The 24729-nt window shown below is 38.3% G+C and overlaps 1 protein-coding gene across 6 annotated transcripts; it reads right to left on the bottom strand.

Moving 5' to 3' along the window:
* Positions 1-542: 542 nt before the first annotated feature.
* Positions 543-21378, bottom strand: CHFR (checkpoint with forkhead and ring finger domains). Of its 6 annotated transcripts, none has more exons than XM_030460639.1 (18): positions 21260-21378; positions 20471-20612; positions 18417-18516; positions 14031-14140; positions 12992-13051; positions 12633-12845; positions 11473-11673; positions 10944-11097; positions 10537-10691; positions 10074-10236; positions 9085-9227; positions 8573-8692; positions 8183-8266; positions 7415-7485; positions 6702-6789; positions 6434-6541; positions 5285-5357; positions 543-3340 (listed from the first exon to the last, which is right to left on the bottom strand). In XM_030460639.1, exons 2-18 carry the CDS (start codon positions 20598-20600, stop codon positions 3298-3300), a joined length of 2016 nt encoding a protein of 671 aa, XP_030316499.1. In that variant the 5' UTR covers positions 20601-20612; positions 21260-21378; the 3' UTR covers positions 543-3297. The 6 variants fall into 6 exon arrangements, with proteins under 6 accessions (XP_030316499.1, XP_030316498.1, XP_030316497.1 ...); XM_030460638.1 differs by having other exon boundaries at positions 21234-21378; XM_030460637.1 differs by lacking the exon at positions 21260-21378 and adding an exon at positions 21120-21239.
* Between the last annotated feature and the right edge of the window lie 3351 nt (positions 21379-24729).

Consider the following 24729-nt stretch of genomic DNA (forward strand, 5'->3'; position numbering starts at 1 on the left):
GCAAAGGAAAAGTTATATTTGGAAAAAGTTCTACTAACAGTAGCCATGTGAAATCTCAATTTTTACAATGATCTAGTTTGGATAAATTATAACACAATATAACAATCATTTCCTCTAGCCTGTTGGTAAAACAACAGTAGTACTTGTGGCTTCAGTGTTTACAGTGTTGCAAGAAATTAAATTAGTATCCACTTTTTTTAAAAGTAGTAGATTTTTTATTTAGTAGCATCTTCAAGTCATCTTGTTGACAAAAATTAATTCTATTTAATAGTTTTTTACTTACAACATTAACTGTAAATCCAGTAGAGATACTGATGGTTCTTTGTGATATGGTCTGACACTTTTAAGAAAGTTTGAGAGAATTTCTTGGAATGACACAAAAAAAGTATCTCATTTTCAGATACTACAAGTTCAAGGATGATATTCAGTTGTAAACTCTCAACATTCAAATAACTAATTACTCAGCTAAGCATTAGAAAGTGTTGCATACATCCATTTCTGTGGTGAGAAATATGCCACAGAAGAAACAGAAACAGACAAACTTCAACAATTTTTTTTTTAATAACTTCTTAGTTCAGGAAAAAAATAAATCACAGAAGAGAACTGGAAGAACTACTCTCCACCTTCTTTATAAAAGAACTTTCTCAAAGAGAGAGACTACATACTTTGTTCACCACTATGTTAAATCCTATCAAAATCACCTCAGTTTTCACAGCATCTAATCTACCACATTTCATGCTCAACTTCCAAATCTCTCTTATAAAGGAGGTGGGGGTGTGCTTTAGACAGGTTAAAAATATACTGCACCTTTACAGTATTTAAACAATTACACCAAGCATAGTTTGTAAATTTATCACATTAACTATCACCTGGTAACCATACATTTTAAAAGGTCTAATGTATAGAGTATGTAATACCCATGACAGATACTCTTACTTACTTAAGAGCATATAAAGATCAGGATTTATTCACCCTCCCCATCTGCAAGTTAACTTCTCATCTCTTCCTGGTACAATATAAATGACAAAAAAAATCCCTTTGTTCCATTGCACTATTGCAACCCTAAATGCATAGAAAGGCAGATTAATTATCTGAAACAGGGAAAAGGAAGAGAGGTTTATAACAGGAATTTGAAAAACCTCTACTGCACAGGTAGTTTAGATGTTAAGTACACGAGTTTTGTTGTTTGTTGGGGTTTTTTCCCCATTTTTTTTTTTGCCTAAAGTCATAATACATTTCTACATGAATATAACTTGAGTTCAAGTGCAAGTGAGGCTGTACATAGTACTGTAGACACATTATGCTTGACCAATAAAAAACATTCAGCACAAGAGGCTTGAACACTAGCACAGTGACAAGCCTATGCTGAAAGCCCATCTGGGGTGTGGGAAGTGGTGAATGAGAATGCAAAGCACTTTTCTGCATCTAATGTGCAAAGGCTTGATCTCCACAACTGCACTCAGTTTGCTACATGCACAGCCAGAGATGAAAATGAGATCAAAACCAGCTGGGAATGGTTGTCCTGAGAAGATACAATAACCATTAAAAAAAAAATATCTAAACATAAAATACAAATACAGAAGCAATAGAACATTGTTAATAATACTAAAAGAAACACACTTTTGTTAAAAGAAGTTTCAAGTATTATTCCAGATCCAATTTCAATCCTACTCACAGGAGAAAATGCCCAGAGATTAGGAAGAGAAGTCCACACCAAAGTGTATTTTTAATAGCATACAGGCATGGCCAACAGACCCATCCTTGCAACAGCTATTTATAAAATAAAAATCTAAACAGAAATGCATCACTCTAATTAGCATTCATATTAAGATGTTCATTACTTTAAATAGCTATTCAATTCATTGACACCAGTAGACATGATGTGCTGCATCATTTGTGCTCCATTATATCACAAGATACTGTGTGTGCACTTTTTATTATTGAAGTATAAATCTGGCTCATAAAATAAGGCATACTTAAAAACAATCTGGTATTTACAGAGGTAACTTTGTATGCTTTCTCCTCACTCTGTTTCACTCTTCTTGGTATGATGAAAAAGAAACTGTCCCAGTTGAGGTTTGTGAACATTAGCTACTGGATTATGATGAAACAGATCAGATCGTGTCAATTTGGAGGGGGTGATGGGTTGTGCTGATATTTTTTAGGTTTTGTTTTGTTTTCTAAGTGATGCTCAGGACATTTTCTGAAAGAGCTCTGCAGAAGGCATAAAAATCAACTTTACATCTTTCATGTCAGTGACACCAGTATTCCCCTTCATTAGCCCAATCCAGCAATGCCTCCGTATTGCTACAATTTGTCCAAACTGAATTATTTTCTGTAAGATTGTTCCTTTCAGTAAAGCTGCTATATTTTGTTTTCAATTATAACTTTTTCTACGTTTTCACCAGTGTATGCATACTAGAAAACAGGTGTATGGCAGAGGTACATATTTAGCATACAATATTAAACAAAAGAAATTAAAAAATGAACCAGTGGGTCCTACTGGCTGCTCCATGCCAAAAGCATTGTTTGGTCTTCTGAAATAAAACACTACAGAAGTAATATTAGCAGGAGCCTGTTCTGCTTCAAGTATTACCCCAACTTTATATATGTGATTTTCAAATTTTTGTGCAATTATTTTTGTAATTTAATGTGAATAAAATCATCAACATGACTAAACTAAGGAATTGTACTACTTCAACTACAACACTGCACATGGTAGAAGCTTTAAGTTGAAACAGCTGTTCAATGGACAGAAATTTTTTTTAAGTGAACATTAATGTGGTTTCAAGCCCAAATTAAATGGGTGGTGACAAAATATCAGACTACTGCAAAATGCTGTTACAAACAGACATTGACAGTTTCCTTCTCTTAAATATTAATGGCTCTTGAAATATCCATCAGATACTTTGGAAAACATTTCTATTTTAAGTCTAAGGATTTTCTTAGTTCTTCACAAGTAGTGCAAATACACTCCTTACTCTTAGGTCTTCCCAAGATATGGCTGGTTTTTGTGTGTGTGATTTCTGTTTGTGTTCCTCACTGAAGTGATACAGGGACACTAACATGAAGATGGAATGCAATGGTTGCTGCACTTTCTTGGGAAAAAAAAAAATAAAAATCTACCTTGTGCACGTACAGCTGTAAAATTCTACAAATTAAAAAGTTCACACCAGATTACCTGATGTAAAAGTTATTGAGTCCCTGCTATGGGGGGATCCAAGAAGGTCCCCTGAAGCCTTGAACTGTACAAGCAGTGTAACAGGTTTTTGTCCCCTCCCTACAGACTACAAATATTCAGTTCTTGAACCGTGTTTGTTCACAAATGTGATTGAATTTCCTGGAGGAAAAAAAAAAAAAAAAGTATTAAAATGTAACAAAGTTCTCAGAAGTCAGGCAACAAAATTAGACTCAGCATTTTATGTTAAACAGTTTAAAGAAGAACATTTGCACATTAACAACTGTTTTTCAGAACCTGTTTAGATCATACCCTACTACCATATTATCTGTAACAGGATTTTCAACATCTCTCCTGCCTAACCCTTTTTAGTTTTATTATGCACACAGAAACCTGTTATTAAAAGCACTCCCTTATACTTCTGCATACTTCAAACCCAGAAGGCAATTTAAACAGGAACCAGCAAATTAATTTTGCTCTGTAACACATTAGTAATTTTTAGTAGACAGCATTACACAAGTCACTAAGAACTAGAATTAACCAGGCTAATAATACATTTCAACATAAACATGTTCTTTCATTGGCTTAGAACTTTCTTCTGGGGAAAAAAAAAAAAAGTTTTTTTAATTCTGTATTATTTAGGTTCTATAGGAGTGGCAAAACCATCTTCCTGAATCAAAAAGATAACACAATTTTGTATGAGGTACCTCTTTCCAATTCTAAAAAACCATCTCCCTATTGATCTCTTTCTCTTGCATGGGTTATGCATGAAATATATAGAATATATGGATAACTAGAAGTGGTACAACAGGACTGTTTGCTTTTATGGATTTTTGGAAATAAGAGCAGCAGCCAGTGAAGTTCTAGAAACAGCTAATGCTTGAAAGAAAAAAAGAAACCAATAAAAATAAGAGGGAAGAAAAGGTAAAACCCCTGCATCATTTCCACTCTAGACAGAATTATCCACCACAACATAAAGAAAGATGACAGGCAAGTGCTTTGATACTAAATTACCTCTCTAATACTTCAAAACAAAATCTCCTTTGGGAAAACAGACTGTTCTGTAACATGAAGTTACAGATAGCTGTGGCACTTTGAATTATATCTGCAACTTAAATTCCAAATTACTTTTGAAAGTTATTAGGTAAAACCCTCTGAATTTGTAAGAGACTAAGGATGAATATTTTACAAGTCTTTCTCATGATCTGCTTTCATGAGCTGTACAGATTGGTTATTTTCAACCCATAGCACCTGAAATATTAAAGGAATTATGCTAAGTGTGTATGCTCATTACACCATTAGAGAGATACTGCAGAATCTACTATTCGTTAAAGCAATTTCTCAGTGAGGGGTTACAGCTCCTCTGTCTTAAATTGCACTGAGAATGTAGAGAATTATTCATAAAGGAAGAAGGATTTTTCTACTCTCCCTGGAACAGTTAGCTCTGAGGTAGATAATTTTTGTTTTGTTTTACAAGTCTTCAGTATTTGTCTTACCACACATGCATCTTTTCATAGGGATGAAACTGCATTTGTTACCAGTGGCCTTGTTTTCTTTTGGTTTTTTTGTTGGGTTTTTTTTTTTTGTGTTTTAATTGAAGACTGATTTATTTTGGATGAACATTTCTCATGAATGACCAGACACGAGGAGCCCATGTCTCCCAGATGTATTAAAACACTGAAGAAGTGTATTTAATTTTCACCATGTACCCAATTGTTGGGGTCAGAGGCCTGAAACAGAGACCTCCCCAAAACCAGGAAGTGCAGAGTCACAGCAGGTTCCTAAATGTTCCAAATTTCTCTTGCTCCACATTCAAATGGAATCATACAGGGCTATTTATTGTATATGCAGTGGGTGCAGACACAAGCAAATGAGAAGCTGCTTCACTGCAAGAAGAACAGGAATGAGGAGGGAGTTTTGGGTAGAAAACAAAGACTCAAAGACGTGTCAGCAATGGGTACCTCAACTTACAAGTGCTAGTGGTGTCCTTCTGACAAAGACTCATTTAAAAGTTGTGTTAAAAATAAAAATGACAAAAAAACCCAAACCCAACAACCAACCAAAACCAACAAAGCCTCAAACCCCTTTCTACATTGTGTAACTTACATGGCATGATGTGCTTTGACCTGAGTTCGACAGTTGCGCCCCCAGTAGCAATCAGGACGGGAGGTGACAGTCACTGTGAGAGAAGAAAATTAAATCCTATGTTTATTACAGAAGTCATTAAATAAGGTGAGGTAGATGAAGCCACTGCTAGTGGTAATTAATCATCTGAGCAGGCTTTGTACAGAGCAGGCTTTGTATAGAACCAAGACATAATTGGCAAGAAATGACTGTAAACTATATGGGTACACCTTCTAGAAACAAAGCACCTAGTGAAAGACAAAAAATTAATTCTTAATGTTAGGCTCATGCAGATTTAGGATGAAAGGCTTTGGTTCTCAGTGCTAGTCAGAAATTTCACTATAATTTTATTAAATAGAGATGGATTTCAATTGTGAAGACTTTAAGACAAAGGGCATACGTCCAGATACATTTCCATTTTAAAAAGAAATTATGACTTAAGGTAGAGTTTGGTGTTTTCATTCCACTTTTACACACGTTTTAGGTCAGCTGTTCAGGAGGTCATTACACTAAAATGGAAATACTAAGGAGAAACAAGGTAGACTGAGTGTCATTACCCATGGAAGCAGAAGCAGAGTTCTAAAATGTTACAGACAAGGAAGCTGTGGCTAATACCAGGAACTACATGGCAAAAGTAACATTTTAAAGCAGACTGTTGGCAGAGCTGCTGTTCCCAACAGACTTGGGATTGAAGAAGGCACAGTTGCTTGCATACTATTTTATACTAAAACTGTAAATGCAAACAGATTTAGAATTAATTTATGAAAGCATTCTTGCTCCTAGCTGAGAGCTGGTAAAATGTGAAATTGTTCAGAATGTGCCTCATTTTATGGATTTAAGTAGGAAAAGAAATTAAATTACGTGCAGAATATTAGTGAATTCCTGTTTTCTCTATGCAGATATATTTACTCTACAGATGGGAAGCCATACTGAAAAAAACCAACTTCATTAGGGAGTCTGACAGTAACTATATGCAAACTTAGCAGCTGACAAGTAAAGCAGTCAGGAGAAGGTATTATCCCTGAGAAGAGATTAGTACCAGACAACATGAAGGTACTAAAAAACCAAGGATAACACTGACTTTAACTCTTCATGTTACTTTTCCCCCTTACTATGCAACACAATCCTCACCTGGCAACTCAGCAACAGGAATATTCTGCCGGAACTGGTAGGCAAGTTCCCGAAAGCTCCGAAGGCCACAGCAGTAGCAAAGCACTGTGTTCCCAGTAATTCTGTAATCTGGGAAGGCAACCAGAGTGTTCATAATGAGAACTCACTGTGAGAGTTAGATTAACTAAAATATCATGAAGGCCCTGATTATGTACACAGAACGTTCACCTCTTGGCAGTGAGTTACATACAGAGAGTTACAGACAGACAAAAACTAACACAACACATACCTGACAACATAAAGACTCCTCTTTGAAGAGCTAAGAGACTTTCATTTAACATGTTTTTCCATGTCATACCCCTGGATGCCAGGTAATCCTGAAAAGAGAAATTTCCATGTTTAATCTAGAAAAATCTCCAGCATAAAAGTGTGTCTCAACATTAAAAAAGTCATTCACCCTCAAATATTTCTGAATCTAGGACTAACTGGGTTTTCAAAAAGAGGGGGTGCTAATTACAAGTAAAAATGAATGAGCCTTATTTAATTAGTATGACACTTTCATTATAAATAAAACATTACACTTGGTAACTTTTTTTTACAACTCTTACTTTTGCCAAAAAAATGCAAATAGATACATTTCAGACACATTTACTTTAAATCAAGATTTTCAGTTTTTAAAATTGTTTTTAATTTGGGTGGCAAGGGAACAGGCCATTCTAATGTAATGCATCTCTAGAATATAGTATGCCCTCTAATACAGAGACTGAAAGGGTCAAATTGCCACCCCAAAATACTTTCAATATAAATACAGTAATTTGGTCATTGAACATATAGATTGAACAACTGAACACTGGATTTGCCTTTTAGAATCAGGTGCTGCAAGAGACACAATGCTGCCACAGTGCCTGTTAGGCAACACATGACTATCATTTCACAAGTGAGTACATCTTAAACTTTGTACAATTATTATTATGCATCATACATCATGATTTTTAAACTTACCTTTAGGATATCTGACTCGTAGTGGTTGTTATTTAGGACTCCATCTAAACACTTATCACCAAGATTTATTTCTAATCAGAAAAAGAAGAAGAAAAGTTAGTGTTTATTCCCTCGACCTCACAGCCCTCACACATTTTCTGAAGATAACTGTTACCTGAAATAATATGAACAGGCTCATGTGAGCATCAAGTAAATTACTGCATTCAACATATGCTAAAGCATGTGCTATATAACTTCCAGTAGCAAAAACAAGATATTGAGATTTTACAATTCCACATTTAGTCCACAAACACTACCACTAATCTGCACAAATTAACTGCACTATTAAAGGGTATTCCATTAGCTTCAAACTGCAGCCAAGTATTTTCAGCTGCTCTAATCTATTTTTAAAAATGTCTAAAACTTGGAGTTTCAGAAGTCTGCACGTTTATGAGGGTAAGATTGCATTGATTTGTATGATTTTCTTACTAGGCTGAAATATACCATAATTCCTTTCACATGGGAAAGCAGTGTGCTTAACAAGTGCAGTTTTATAACACAATATGGTATGAAAACAAAAAGTTAAATCCTCTGAAGGTTAAGAGTTAAGACAGATACCACTCAAGAATTTTTTTATGTTTATGATGTGAGGACAAAGGCTTTTTTTCCTTTTGCACAATTTGTGCTACAAATTAATTTATTACGTTTCTTAAATTACCTAAAGTTCAAGACAGACAGACATTATTGCAAAGTGAGCAGGCTCATAAGAAACAGATTATTCCACAATACCACAGAATGGTGCCAAACAGCCAAAACACGCCATCCGAGTGCAGCCCCAGTATAAGTGACAGAAGGGTTGCAGACAAACTGTACCTGTGAAATAACAAAGAAAACCCTGTAAGGACCTACACACTAAAAAACTCAACAACTACTGCTCTTATAAATCAGTAAACGTCCTGATAAACCTGGTTTAAAAAGTACAACTTTCATTTAAAATAAATTTTACAGAGGAATAATAAATTTTGTGAAGATTTTTTCATGCTGTTGTTACAAGAGTCCATATAAAAATATTCAAATGCAGAACACTCTTCAAGTATAGACTTGAGTTTAATTAAAAATGAGAGATTTACTTCTGTAGCCAAGATTAACAAAGAAATAAATTAAAAAGAATGTACACACATTGCTGAGGAGCAACATGAGGATTCTGTTCACGCTCTGCTCTTCGGTCAGGCATTGGCTGAAAGCAGCAGGTGCATATTACATGACTTCCTTGAGCAGGACACACATATTCCTGGACAGCTAGAGGAGTTAAAAACAGAAAAACAAAAACAAAAAAAATAGACTGAACAATGTACCAGATTGCAATCTGGACTAGGAATCTTACTGAATATTAGCAACATAAAAATCTGAAAGTAACAAGGAAGCAATATCACTTTTATAAAGATAACATAAATGTGTAGAAAAGTGGCATTCAGACTTCCAAACTATGTAGGTGTGTAAAATATTTCAGAACATGGAACAGCTTAAGAACAATCAACAAATTTTGGACAACCATAAAAAAAGCCTGGTCAAATCTCCTATTTGCCAATACACCTATGTGAAGCAGGGTTACTCTTGCAGTACTATGAGAGTGAGTTTGCTCTCATGAGTTGTAATGTATCTCACTACTGAGAACATTTCATGATACTGACTTGCAGGGAAGTTGGCTGATGTAGATGGTGCATCTCCCGGTGCTTGCATTCCTCCTGCTTCTGTCTCTTGGCCTGTACCAGGCAGAGTTGGAACAGAGTGTCTTCTATACCCTGGGCACTGTCTGCATACTATATATGGCTGGCTGAAAGAATAAAATAAGGTCACAGGAAACCACACATAGCAAATACATATAACCCATACCCCTGTGCTAGATAGGGTTGGTCATATTTTCTAAGTTTAAATTTGGAATTTCTTCATCCAGTAATGTATGGAAGTTTACATAACTCAGCACCTCACAGCTGTGAAGACTGCTGCTGTTGGAACAGCTAGAAACGTTGTGTTTTGTAGTATTCCCCAAGTAGTTAAGAAAAAAAATTGAAGCTGTGTGTGACTGGAAGAGAGATAAATGTGAAAGAGAGCAACAAAGCTGGAACAGTTATCCAGAGGAAGAGTTTTTCTGTTCCACATTAGACATACAGCAAAAAAGGTTTGATGTTGGAAGTAAAGAGATAATACTTTGGTGCCTGGGAATCCCTAGGTCAGGCATTCAGTACCATACAGCAAACACATAAAAAAACATTGCAGCTGCACTGAAAGGGTCATGGATTCCTGACAAGATCTTAGCCAGAAATCTGTCTTCTCAGCGTGACAGCAAGTTCATAATTGGAAAAGGTAATTTCACATATGCGACACGAAGCTGGTCAATTCAGGTAGAACTCTTATTCATTGATTGAATCTTGCTGGACTTCTAAGAAATTCTAACTTTTATTATTTTTCATTGAATGATCAAGAGTCAGTAGGATGGGCCAATATAATTGCCAACATAATTACTGGTAAGAATGAATCTACTTGGAAACAAAAATGAGATATTCTGGTAATGGTCATAGAATCACTCTCTACTGGCAGGAACTCTTTGTGAAGCTGTTTGTGGGTTTCTGTGTTCAAACATATGTAAATCTAATTCAGCCCACAGCTTAAACAGACATACCTGATATCTGAAGATTCACTATCTACATCTGACAATTCCAATAGGTCTTCAGAACTTCCTTCCTCATCTGAAAATGATCTCCTCACTTTAGGCTGCAACATGTCTTGAGTAATTTTGTTTCTGGCATCCATGCTGCGAACATCATCTTCATTACGACATTTATCTGGCACGAGAACCAAATTCAAATTCCAAGAGAAAAGAATAGCTTACATCCCATATCCACACCCTACTTCATCAACACAGTTACAATTACTGTGTTTTCATTTCTATAAAACTTATTTTTTGGTAACAGAGTTATTGAAGAACTCCTGTCTGTTAATGGAAGTGTAGTACCAAGCAGCTAACGTTTTGTTTTCAAGAGGCCATGATTGAAGTTAATTAAATGCATATTCAAGTATATTTTTCAGAAGCATTAGAATTTAAATGGACTAATCAGTCACAGTACACATGCTGTTCAACTTGCCTGGATGCTGAATCAAATAAGCTTCAACCAAGTTGTTCAAAATGTGGTTTTTACAAATCCGTTCTACTGGACAACGACAAGTTGGACACAGAGAAGATCTTTCCATCCACCCTGAGTAGCAGGCAGCACAAAAAGTATGCATACAAGGCTGCAAGCTGGGAAACACAAACATGAAAACAATGAAAGAAACTGAGTCAAACCACCAACCTTTCATTTTTCAGATACACAGATAACACTCAAAAACTGGTTAGCATTGATGTGACTATATAGATTGGGGTGGGGGGAGGTAGCAGGGGGAGGGACTCAGAAGGACTTGTGGAAACCCTAAATATCCTGGCCTCAGACCAGTGTCACTGAACTTCATGTATTGTTACCACAGGATTACAGCTTTTGTCACTCATACATACCTGACACAGTCATGCAACAATTCTTGGCAGATAATGCAAGTTAATGTTTCTTCCATCTTATCTGGTTTCACATTTGATGCTTTTGCATCTTCAGAGCCAATTTTAATTATGCATTCACTTGGAGCTGCTGGTGGAAGATTTGGACAAGCATCATCTACAAAGATAGAAGATTCCACAGTATGTAGTTTTTGAAGATTTTTGTTGACATAATCTGGTGTGGGGGGAGTGTTAGGGTGGTCTTCCTTTTCTTATTTAAAAGAATACTGAACAAAAAACCCAAACATTATGAAGCATTATCTCCCCTTAACACAACCTTTCAAGATCTTCTAGTTTGATATGCATGCATTTTTAATATCTCATATTAATATAAGAAAAATAAGGACAGATTCTTTTTATGTTTGTTAATATCACTGGGTTTCTATGAAAAATGGACATAACTTGAAGTATCTAATTAAGTTTTTTAAACTTTCATCCATCAGTTTAAACTAGAGAGTGCAACATAGGTTGTGTAATACTGCAGTATACTAGCCTCCTTTTGGTTTCTTCTTAGCAGGTTCCAAACCTTCCTCCTCCTCTGCCCTTTGAGAATCTGATTCTGCTTTTTCTTTGTCAGTGATTTCTGAAGTCTCAGCATTCATATCCATTTCATGTTTGTCATGCAGTGCTCTTAGACATGTGGATTCTAATATAGGGAAAGCAGGCACGGGAGTGAAAACTGAGGATTGTGATCCTGCAAAATAAAACCAGAAACATGAACACAGCTGCATGCAGACACAGGACACGTGAAAACAAACAGGTACTTATACATTGATGATGCACACACATCTATCCAGACATCTGAAAAGGAAAAAGTGGAGCAAAGAAGCAATGTCTGCATAACTATACTACAGGTACTCTGAGCAATCCTGAATAATTGGAAGGCCTGGGGGAAAAACAAGCTATTAGTTGTGTAACCCCAATTAAAATCCTCATTCCTCTTTAAATTGTAGAGTATTATCCACACCAGGTCTTCCTGAAAAAGATGCCAGGCAGAGGATTTATGCAATATTGATCATACTTAACAGGTCATGATCACAGCAGAGGGCAAAGCTTTGTTTTCATAGGAAAATGTTTCAAAAGTCCCAATGACTTGTTGACAAATGCCATTTTCTAGGTAGCATTTCTCACTCCAATTCTATTTTAAGATTCATGCAGTACTGTGGTATTACACTTGCCAATGGAATGCAGGGCACTAGACTAGGGATCCATGTGGTACATTTTGGTATGAGAACTCTAAGCAAGGAAAAGGGGACAGGTGATTGGCACCCATAACAGTGGCAGAGTAGTTTCTCAGAGTGATTGTATGAGCATAAACACTCCTATCTTCTTTGCTATATGAGCCACATAGATTTGCCAAGTTTTCACCACTGCTCCACTACAAAACCCTACTGTAAAGACAGAACAGTTTAGGATTTTTGTGCATTTCCTTCCTCTCTGAGCATAAGTAATTCTCTCAGCTGCCTTATTCAGCTGCCAGGAATTATCCTGCCTACTCAGAGGAAAAGTTAAAATGCACAAATCCACCTGGTATTCTCACTAGCAAAGCAAATGCTAATGACCCAGATGGGGGGCAAGAGATTAAACTTAAAATTAAAAACTGGATTAACAGTGGTGGGATATCAAACTTTAAATACTTGACACAATTCTTACCAGATGTAGAAGGATTATCCTGCTGACCAGATGCAGACTCAATAAGAGAGGTAGAAGAAGCATTAAAGAGGTTAGATGTAGAAGTAGATGGCTGTGGTTCCTCATAACAAGACTGAGTAGCTGATGGTGATGAGGTAATTTGAGTCTCATCATTACTTCTTCCTGTACTTGAGGTATCTTTGGTCACATGGCATTGGTTTTCTATGTTAACTTCTACGGTTGGAAACGGGGAAAGGAAAAAGATCTGTGTGACAGTCACCACCATCATGGCTGCAAAATTCCAAAGAATCAAATTCTCCCTCAAGGGTTACATTAGTCACTGGAGCTGAGCTCCTCTACAATGATCTTCAATTCCTTACCTACTGGTTCTTGAGTTGCATCATGCTTTGTGTTTAAGGATTCATAAAGATAAGCAACATCTGAAAGAGATTTTAAAAAAAAAATCATCAGAATCATTGAATTAAAATTTATTAAACTTAATCTCATACAAAAACATCTACCAAAAGTGTCTGACAACAGAAAAGGCAAATGAGAGGTCACCTCTACTGTAAAATGTCCCTAATATTAGGAACAGCACAGCAAGATCTTTTCTTCTCAGCAAATGAGGCAGAGGAGCTTCCAAGTGACATTTAACTTATGCCAGCCATGGAACCAGGGGTTTAATAATTTCTTAAACCTAAAATCTGCTCTGTCTTGGAACAAACTGTATTTTACTGATACTTCAATGAAAGTTCTTTGAAGAAGCTTATTATTTCTGAGCTCACTTCTCAACTTCCTCGGACAATTTTATTTCATTACATTGCAAGATACATGAACTCTCAAATATACAGATTAAGACATGTCAAAGTTCATCCAGAAACTAATTTAGGATCTATTTAAAACAATACTGAACAAAACCTGTCTGATCTGTATATAAATAATTAACAGCAACTTCATAAAGGAAGCATTTTAGTAGCAACTATGTATATACCTAGAACTTTTTAGCTCAACAGTTCCTATGTCTATTACTGTATGAATATTGTAAATACAATCTTGTGTTCTATATTAGATATCATGCTGTCATATCATTGCTTCAGGGTGATATATAATGTATCACTAACTACCCCAGCAATGTGACTTCTAAAAGAAGCACTGGGCACACGACCAGGACCTCATTAGTTACCATTCCATAGGTTAGTTTTTCCAAAACTACTTCTAGTAGTATGCTTCTAGAATTTCAGAGAGTTGCTTAGATTTGCCCCTGTAAAAACTGGCACATTCATGCTCTCTTCTACAGTTTGAAACAAGTTATTTGCATTAATATTGAGTAATTCTCTTTCAATTGTACTAATACTTCTTTTCTCTCATGACTCAAAGAAATGGCTAAGTATGCCATTTAAGAATATATAATTTACTTACTGTTCTCTGGCTCATTTTTTCTGTAAACAACATAGATCACATCTCCAGTCTGTAAAGGGTATGTCTGCTTCTTCACCACTTTCAGTTTATTAATTACTGTTCCATTAGTACTGTAAAGAGAAAAAAAAAGATAACTTAGCATAAATATTCTCCTAATTATGGAGAAGGCAGGGAAACCATGAACACTTTTAATGATGATAATCTATTGTACTTTCAAAAAAAAAAAAAAAAGTAGTAAACCAGGATTAAAAAAATAAAAAAGAAAAATAGAGTTCAGAAAAAAAATCTGTCTCAAAGACAGAAGTTCAGAGCTATGGCAACTTCAAACCTCATTTGTGGCTACTGGTAAGGAGATGGTAGCTGACAAAAGGTGCCAGACATTTAGCCAATGTCTCAATCATGTGATTGTTTCTGTACAATGTCCACCATTTAAGAATAAAGGGCAATAGGAATTCTATTCAAAAAGTTCTAGGTTATGTTTTACAGTTAACACTGGGAATCTTCTAAGATATTCTGCAAAAAAGGTACTTTTCCTGTGGAGTCAGGGATACCAAGTGGTATTAATTTTTCTCCCATTTTTCTCTTGCTTCAAATCTTAAACACCCTAAAATTCCAAAGTTACTTAGAACGCTTGCAACTCGAAAGCAAGAAGGTGGAAAAAACTATACATAACTTTAAAAGTGAGCTGAAATTAGTTATTTTTATATTGATAAAAACTCCAAGACTCATGGAAGAAATTAAACTGAGGAAGAGCAAATTGTAAAGCATTGCTGATTAATGAAGGTATTAATTAATGGTGATTAATGGAGGCTCCTTCACAGTCGGTGATGTTTTATACACAAGCTGTTAGTGTTTGTTTATAACAGAGTCAAGTCATTCAAATATCGAATAATTCCAGCTCAGCTGTAAAACTTTCAGGGCTGCATAACTGTAGAAGTTCAGACTTTTGACATCAAACCTCAGTAATTAGGACCAAGTATGAAGAGCAGAAAAATCTGCCTCTAACCCTCAGCAAAGCTCCTGCATAAAGAACTGCAAACCTCTGCTGCCACCTCCTGGAGGCTGCTACTTCTGCCCAGGACAAAACAGCCTTCCTCAAACAGAGGAGTTTCTCCCTGGAGGAGAGGGATGGTTATTTAGAAATAAGCACCTTCTCCTCTCATTATTATTCTTTTAAAAACCAACCTGGACAAATCTCATCGGGTTTTAACATCAACAGAGAAGAAAAACTACAAATTCATAACTCTTGACCTTTCTGGACACAAATTCAAAAGGATTACCTTTAACATCAAAAGGAAAAGCAAATCCTTTTGAATCACTTGGATCAAGGTATCAGTTCTTGCTCTTACCTGTGCTACTTCTTTCACCAGCTACATGGCTGAATCAACTAATCCAACATAAATAACAAGACCAAAAAAAAAAAAAAAAAAAAAAAGCTATTTTAAACACCAAGAAATGAACAAAAATCTTGAGTCACATCGATATTTACTCTATCCAAGAATCATCCAACTTCTCCTGTAAGCACAAAAACTATTTTAAGCTTGGCTTTTAACCTCAGGGATACAGATGTTGACTAGCCTGAAAGACATAAGCACCAAAGAAAAGGCAGTATGGAGATTTCACTAAAAGAATGCCATAGTTTAGCAATTAAGAGAAAAAAATCATTTTAGTCAGCCTGTTAGAGACTATACTAATTTTTAACTTAAAATTGATGCTAAAACATGATGTTGAAGTAAAAATGGCACCTCCTTTGACAGCAATAGAAACAGCAAAGCTTACAATGTTCCCTGAAACCTGTCAGAGGTACTTTAACAAAACTAGGAACCATTGAATTTGACCTCCTTAGTTTTCCAGAAGGTAAAACTAAAGCATGCATCTAATGAACAATTTGGCATTCCCAAGACACAAATGAAGTCACAACAAACTGGTATCACTTAACACAGAAAATCAAAAGCTTCTCTAAAATACATCAGCAAACTCAAGCAAGCTCAGCTGTCGTGCAGAATTGATGTGAACAGCTACACTTCACTCACAACATCCTTACTTTTGAAGTTGGTGAATGATACATATGTTGTAAGATACTCTGGTATCCTTCAGCAAAAACGGCAATTTTACGTTTTAATAGTTACCAGTACCCATCCAGGAAAAGAATTTAACTTATGGTAAAACTCTGGCTTTAACAATTTTAAATGTAATCTGCTATTTAAATGCATATTATCCTGAACACACTGTAAAATGAAATTAGTTTTGAATTGTAGAAAGTTACAGAATCCCTCCTATACTGTGTCAGTCTCCTTTCTTTTAATGTTCACATAAGCAGTTTTGACTGGTAGTGTGAGGAGAATCTTGTAGCAGGAAGGACACCAGGGCCAACTGAAGATCAACCTCCAGTTCTCACAGAAAGGCAGTATCTGCTTGCTTGTCACATGAATATTAGCTTTGTGTAAATGAACCTTTCCTGCTCTTAGGTATCACTTACTGCTTAGAACCCTTTAAAACAAGAATAAAGAGCAGACTAGAAAAGGTCATTTAAAAAATTAGGTTGCTTTTAGAATTTCTATTTCCAAACAGATCATCTTACAATTGGTTTTACTTACAGAAAGCCAACTACTGGCTCCACTGTGTTAGGCCAGCTTGTATAATTTTTGGTTTAAGTAGTATAAAGCAACTAGTATTGCTAGTGTTCCATTGTTTGGAAAAAAAAGTGGCAACATACCCCAAAAAGGGCGAGTCTGTGAATCATAGAATCATAGAATTGGCTGGGTTGGAAGGGACCTCAGAGATCATTGAGTCCAACCCTTTTACCACCGTTGCAGTTGCTAGACTATGGCACTGAGCGCCACATCCAGTCTCTTTTTAAATATCTCCAGGGATGGAGAATCCACTACTTCCAATACTTTGTTGTAGTGTTTGCTAACACTTGGCTTTTGCTACTTCCAAACACCTATTCACTTAATAATTTTGAGTTCTCTACACATTTCCTTCCACTTGCAAATTTATGGTAACTCTTTCCAAAGTAGGTCCAAGAACTCATTATACTACCAGGGAGATTAAAAAACAGTGTTGGTTGCCTGCACACATTTGATGATATTATTTGATTTAGCTGTAATACAGAAACAATGACCACTCAGTTCAACTGTCCTGCACTGGCTGCCTCTTGCAATGTACTCCCCTTCTCCAGAAAAATCTGAGCTTAACCACAGCAATGCTTCCAAACTATTTTCCACTTCAGAGAAGATAAAGCTGATGCTGCAGTATTTTTCTGGGACTCTGGACATCTGTGTTGCCAAATGAAACATTCAAAAATCTTCTTCTTTCAGCCTGCTTGATGTTTTAGAGCTCATCTGATATTCAGCACAAACACTGGAAAACCCAGAAGAACAGACAGTTTTCTGCATGTAGTCATATCAACCTGTTTACTTTCTATGCAGCAAATGGTAGCCACACTTCATATCATCTCACAGGCAAGAACACAAACAATCTTAAATCTTTTTGTTAGATACACAGAAGTGTAACATGTGCAAACAGCTAACTGGCAGTACTCCATAAATGCAGCAAATTACACTACCATGTAACAAGCCACACCTTTCCATGAATATATTATAAAGAAAACTGACTTTAATTTGGCTTTGGTAGTTTTCTACTGTCTGCACCTTCTGCCTTGGGGGGTGTGTGTGTATGCAGGGGGAAAAAAAGGCAGGAATGTTTCTGCATCATTCACAATTCCTTTAGCTTGTATTATCTTGACACTGTTCTAAACCAATCCTACCAGCTACATGCAACTGAAAACAGCTGGGATGGCTTCTCAGGCTTGGATTTACAGCTACACTGTGAGACAATCATAGTAGGCAAACATGACTCAACTTGTTATTTGAAATGTCTTGAAATTTGGGATAACATCAGAGAAGGAGAATTGTGAGCCACTTCTAGACATCCTAGCTAGGCCTGATATATTTTTTCATAAAATTTAGCACTGCTAAATAAAGTACAGATACCTTGATTACTAGAAAAATGTATTACAAGTACAGATTTTTAATCCACATCTGTTTCATGCTTTGAGATCATCACTGCATTTTCTTCCCCCTGTAAGTGCCTGAAATGAGGCACACGCACACTTAAGAGCTTTAAAAATGCTGTCATCACTTTTTTCACAAGGCTAAAGAAATTTGCTACACAACCATCACATTAATAGTACTTTTTTACCCAATAAACTATGAATTCCTTTGTAGAGAATAAGATATTCAGAAAGAGCCAAAAAACCCACACTACCTCAGGTATAAAAGCAGAAAAGAAAAAAAGATCAGGATTTACTATTGATGCCTTAAGTAATACACAAGGTTTACTTCAAACTAAAAAAGAAGAGTAGAAGTTCAGAGAAGAACCAACCTTGTATCTTCCAATGACACTTGACCAGATTCTTCATCCACTATGATTTTACAGTGATCTCCAGACACCAACTTGTTACCAGGGAAAGATAAGTCACAACCTTAAAAAGAAAGCAGATTTTCCAGCATGCTTAAAAATACACATTACACAGGCAGATTAGCATTCTACATGGCTATAAATGCTCAACAAACTGACTCATGTACATCTGCAGGAGTTCAAAACTTCTACTGGCATGTAGGCAGCAACACAGTCTATTATGTGAAATATAAATACATGCAGTGAGATTGCTCCATGTGATATATGCTTATTTCAGCCATTTCAAGATGGTTTTGTTCCCATTTTACCCTGCAATCCTAACCCTTAGAGATGGAGAACAAATCACAATTACTCTGTTTTACAGTAGTCCAATCTAAATTCTAGAGGAATCCATCACAGAGCACCAAGCACTTTTCCCACATCATTGTAACCATTTTGTTGGATTTAACTTCTGTTTCACCCAGAATTCTGTGAGGGAACCAACAACTGATGAATTTTCTGTGTTATTTTTCTTTTGTTTGTGTTTAAACAGAAAAATTTTCTTCATCTCTCTTGACAACACCATTACATTAATAAATCTGAAGGGAGATTAATGACAATGTTGACATGATAGAAACATTGCTGCCTATGACACCAGGGCCCTGAGCAAATCTAACATTTTAATTCCACTTTAACACTGAATGTTCAAGGCAGTGCTCAACTAATCTATCTCACAAATGACTCAAAGTACTTGCTTACATGAAAGGTATAATTAACAAACATGATTCACTTCCACCTATTCACCGGGTTGGTGCACTCAGCCTGCAAGAACAACATTCAGAAAGAAGGTAGCCACAACACATGCCAGTGACAGTTTATAACTAGTCCATTCCTCATACTAAACACACAATCAACAACTAGAGTTACCAGTTGCCACAGAACTTGTGGTGCTAGGAAGCCCACTGAAAGGCAGTAGACTGAATTTTATTCAAGACCATGCCAACATTTCCATTCTGTTCTGTGGAGTTAGATTTTCATATGGGAAAAGGAAGGACAAAATGCTCTAAAGAAGCATTTCTAATGTTCCTGAAGATTTTCTGAGTAATGCTTACCACCCAAAGTTTGGTATGCTTGTAATCACTCATTTTACTCACCCATTAGCAAACAGTTATGGAAGCCACAGAACACACAAAATTTTTTTTTTTCCTGCAAGATAACCTGCAACTAGACTTCAATTCTACAAATTTACCTGGGGCTTAGGCAACAAGATAAGCAATCTAAATGTGTATTAACAAATGTAAATAGGCAAAACATTTTTCCTGAAATATACTATCTGAATTTCTCATAGACCTATAGCATCTGGTGTTTGTTCAAGATTATTTACATGATATGACTGGCCAGTCAAATAGCTTGAACAGGAAACTCACAAGTACTGCTGTCAGGGCAGAGTAAAACCAATTAAAACACTGTGATGATTTTTTTAAACCCAGTAAACATGAAATCCTTTAAAACAAAGGCAAATAGCAAACGCCCCAGACTCTGTAAGTAAAGTTTTCAAAGCCACTCTCAGAGAAACTTTCAGTACTTGTTGGCAATCTTCACATAGCCAGAAGAATTAAAGGCTTTTATGTGGTCGTTTTCTTTTCTATGAAAGCACAAGCATTTTGCATTGCAGTCCCAACTTCTTTTAACCACAGAAACGAAACAAGCACGTAAACAGGAACGATAAACAGAAACTCTTCAGAATCAACATTAATTGTTTTCTTATTGTAAGATCTGTTACAGAGAACCTGAAAGGAATATTCACTTTTAAATGTCCACATGTCACAAGTTGGTAAAAAAGGTCAGTGTAAAACTTCCTCTTCACACAGAGCCAAGAGGCACATCAGGGATGAGGGACTGTCTGGCAAGCACCTCAAACAGCTGAAAGCACCAAACCCAACCAGTTTCAGTTCCACCTTCCAACGTTTTAAAGGTCAGGAAGGGGGATCGCTGCCGTCCCCCGAACACCGCCCTACGCCAGCGTGTCCCTGTCCCACCTTTCTTCCGACCAATTGTCCATTCTCTTTTCAGCAGCAAGACGTGCGGCTCTGCCTCATCAGCACCCAGCCGGATCAGCTTCCCCCAGGGCTGCTGCTGGCTCTGCTCTCCTCCTTCCGAGCGCTCCATTTGGATTCACATCTGACAAAAACAAACAAAGCGAGCCCAAGCCCCACCATCACACAGCATCCGGGGACGGGGAGAGGGCTCCCTCAGGGCCGCCAGCACCAGCCCCCTCTCTCCCCGTCTCCCTCGGGGCCGGGCCCTCTCGCCACCGCCCCGCAGCCCCTCACACCCCCGGGACCCCCCGGCTCCTGCCCTGCCCGCTGCCTTTTGTGTGGAGTTGTAGAGCCCTCCCCCTAGGCCCCCCAGCAGCCAGCCCACCCCTTCCCTTCGCCCCCACCCCACAGGGCCGCTCCCCGCCTGAGGGGGACCGGGCTGGGGCGGCCTCCCCCTCTCCCTCCTTCCCTCCCTGCGCTCACTTCTCTCCCCAACTTTCCGCCCTCCACGGGTCCCGCTCCCCCGGCAGAAAAAAGCAGCGAGGGAAGGGCAGGGGGTGCCGCGCCCCCCGCCCCTCCACCCCCGCATCAGCCGCCTCCTCCCGCCCCCTCCGGCCCGGCCCCCCCTCCCCTCGGAGCCGGCCCTTACACCCAGTCCCGCTGCCGAGGCGGCTCCTGTCAACAGACATTGCCACCCTCAGCTGATCAGGGCGGAGCCAGGGTGGCCATTGGAGCCGGCGCACGGTGGCCATAGAGAACGCACCGGCAGCGGGGAGGGGGAGGGCGGACCTTCCGGAGCCTGCCACCGAGACACGCGAGCTGGAGCGTCACATTTTCCGGGAATGCCATCCATAGGGAAAAGCGGAGGGAGAGCGAGGCCTGGGCGGCGGTGTCGTCTCGGCGGCCATCTTGGGTGTGGGCCTCCTGGCGAGAGGGGCGAGGCTTTCGCCGCCATCTTTGTTGAGGGCGTCTCCCGGCGAGTTGTGTTTGCGGGCAGCCGGCGGAGCTCCTTTAATCGGCGACTTACACTGAAAAATAGTCGTCGTTTAACTCCTCGATGTTGAAGAGTTATTAGTTTGTCGGCACCTGCTACATAAAATACCATGCTTGCCGTTCCAGGAACACGCTTTAGAAAGAAAAGTTCACCCTGAGGCAGGCTCAGCGGCTGCTGATGGGGGCTCGTAGCCGGAGAGGGCAGCCCCAGTTTTAATCAAGAGGCAAAACAAAACCTGCAGTTAAAAACTGGGGACAAGAGCAAGCAGTGGACCTTTCTGCACCGTAGGAATTGTTACTGTACTCATTGTTGCCCGACCAACCACAGAATTTGTCTCAGTAGTTAGAACCTAGCTAAAAATCCACCCAAATAGCAAGGAAACTCCCTAAACAAAACAGCAAGGGGAAGGTGTCACCATGTCCCCATGACAGCTCCATCTGTGGCCCTGCACTCTCCAGGCCTGCAGGGCCTGTTGGGTCCTCATGCTCATCCTCTTTTCCTCAGACTCCTGCTTCATCTTCCCACCTTCTCCATCCCACTGGAAGCCACGTCAGAGAACTGAAATGACCAAAACCAAATGACCCCCTTGCAGGCTTGTGTCCTGCTCCTACCTCGGGCTGGTCCGCAGTCCATGGAGCAGCAGCCATCAGGTGCTCAGCCAATTAGCACCCCATGTAAAATGGCTTCTCAGGCAAACAAGGAGTAGTCCTTTTGCACAGCATCTGTGGAAACCTTGTTGGGTATTCCTTCCTTCACCATGTTGGTCTGAAGGACTCAGTTTCATGTTCATCAAAATGGAGGAGGAAGAAGCTGAGCCGTGCTGGATCTCCCTTCTCTTTGGTGGTTCAGCTTCTTAAATTAGTCACATGTAGCACCAAACCTCATTTTTTCCCCTTCACTAAAATGAATTTGATATTTGGAATTAATCAGGAGACATAGAAACAGGAACAAAATGCTGAAAACAAAAGCATTCACTATTCTTTGCTTTGATACTCCTACTTGGCTCACAGGCTTGAGCTCTCAGATTTTGCTTTTACCTTAACCTTTCCTGGAAACCCTGTAGATCCCCATGGCTGTATCAATCTGACAGCAATACCAGCCTGTACAAGAGAGCTGCATGTGACTGCTGATACAAGCAAAATTATTCAAATACAAAAGTGTTTTGGATCTGTGGTTTTAACCTAATAGACAGTATTGCTTCACCGTTCTCAGTCACATGGGCCCTATTTCAGGAGAAAAATGTAAGCACACATGTGAGTCAGAATTGATGCACATACTTAAGAGCTTTGCATTATTGATCATAGCCTGTAACTGTTCCCTTAGTAATAATACTACCAGAAATGGTTCTTTGAGGTCTGACTGCATTCTTCTAAAAGGATTTGTCTGTACAATACCCTGCTTACTTTCACCTTTGTCCTCACTGAGGACTAGTGTCTTCTGTATGTTTGAAGAGAGGCACATCAGTGGACACACAATCAGTGGATTGCAGTCACTCAAAAACATTGTCATGGTGCTTCATTTTTACTACTGCTCACAGTGACAAGTAATTGTTATCTTTGAGTGGCAGAGGAAAATACCAGCACATGGGAGATGTGACTAAAAGCCCAACAACCAACTCTTTTGAGTAAAACAGAGCATTAGCTGAGGGAGGAAGTTGTTTTGTTATATTGTGGCACTGAGAAAACATACTTCCCAAATATTCCTGCCAAGAGATCCCCCTGCAATCACACCAAGGAAATACTGCACCTCGATGATAGCACAGCACAAGCAAATGATTGGTTCAGCTTTTGCAGCTCTCCCACAGTATCCATGTAAAAAGACAGCAAGTGAAACATACAGCTAGCTTAACGAGTCCTGTGTGGATAGGAGACTCAATTAAAATTAAATTATACAACAAATTAGGTTTTAAATGCTACGCTGCTTAGCCAGCCAGCCAAATAATAATTAGAGATGTACTGATCTGCTGCTATGTGCAGCTGAACAGCAGACTGCTGTAACTGCTCTCAATGTACTCTGATGAACACTTCCCTCCCAGCTCAGGGTAGTTTTATATCACATTTAAAGTAAGCCATCCCTCAACAGACCCATTTTGTACTTGTCGCCCTTCTGAGCTGGGCAGAATGGATAGGATCTTGTTCTAGAGTCTGTCTTTTCCATCTATTTCATCAGTTAATGTTTCTTTAGGAATATACCTCTCCCTTTTCTTTCTTTCTAGAATCCAGGTCATTCTACGTGGAATTAGTTTTCAGCCTGCGAGTTCTGTAGATACACATACATTAGATTGAGGGGAAAAAGAAGACCCAAATATTTTTTCTTTTTTTCAACCTACTGGCAGTTTCTCCATGATGCACAGATGGACACAAGCCAGAAACTGCCACCTCTGATACTGGTTCTAGCAAAAGCAAAGAAATTTAGGACTTCCTGATCAAGAACAACATTGAAATCAGTCCCATTGAAAAGTACCTGAAGGCAACTACTGAAATCCTACTGTAAAGTTTCAAATATATTTGTTTTGTATTAATGTCTGGTGCTCTCCATCACCCTGTAATACATAAACAGCACAGATGCTGTTTCATTTTCTCTCCAAGTTTTTTTTCACCTCTGGTGAGAGTAATAACTTCTTAACAACAGATCTGGCAAATGCAACATGGAAAACATATTTCATGATTAAATTAACAATTATGTGTTTTGCATTGAAAATAAAGTATTTAAAGACATTCCTAAGCCAGCAAGACTAATGTTATCGTACAGCCATCTACAGCTATGGTTTCCTACTGCTGGCTGCATGTCTGTGGGTAAAGGAAAACAACTTCATAGTGCAAAAGAAAACATACCAAGGGCAGCCTTTTAGTCAAGCATTTTTCCAAATATTGATAGCCCAGTCCTGCAGATAATCTGTGTTCTTACCACACTGTAAATGAGAATGCACTATTAACACAAAGAGCTTTCTGAGTCAGGCAGCCAGCCACAGATCTCTTCCATATTTTAGGGTAGAGAAAGGAAGACACCCAGAGACATCATATGAGAAGGGGTCAGGAAAGGAATCATTTATGTGCTTTTTCTTGTGCTGTTTATTCAGATATCTATTGCTGATCACTGCTAGGGTCTGGCAAACTTTTAATCTAGAGGAAACAAGCATGGCAGTTCCTGTGTTGTCTTGTCGTTCACAGGTGACATTCCAGGTTTTCTTTTTGATGATTTAATTAGTGATACTAGGGAAATTCTCCATCACTTCCCCAGTGTCTTAGATTGACATGTCTGAGGA

This window comes from Calypte anna, chromosome 15 (assembly GCF_003957555.1).
Source record: "Calypte anna isolate BGI_N300 chromosome 15, bCalAnn1_v1.p, whole genome shotgun sequence".
Lineage (NCBI taxonomy): Eukaryota > Metazoa > Chordata > Aves > Apodiformes > Trochilidae > Calypte > Calypte anna.

Coding starts and splice junctions, on each gene's coding strand:
- CHFR (XM_030460639.1), bottom strand. CDS start 20,600: ATGGAGCGCTCGGAAGGAGGAGAGCAGAGCCAGCAGCAGCCCTGGGGG. Junction 13,052..14,030: donor AAAAAATGAGCCAGAGAACA/GTAAGTAAATTA, acceptor AATCTCTTTCAG/ATGTTGCTTATCTTTATGAA. Junction 11,098..11,472: donor TAAGAAGAAACCAAAAGGAG/GCTAGTATACTG, acceptor CTATCTTTGTAG/ATGATGCTTGTCCAAATCTT.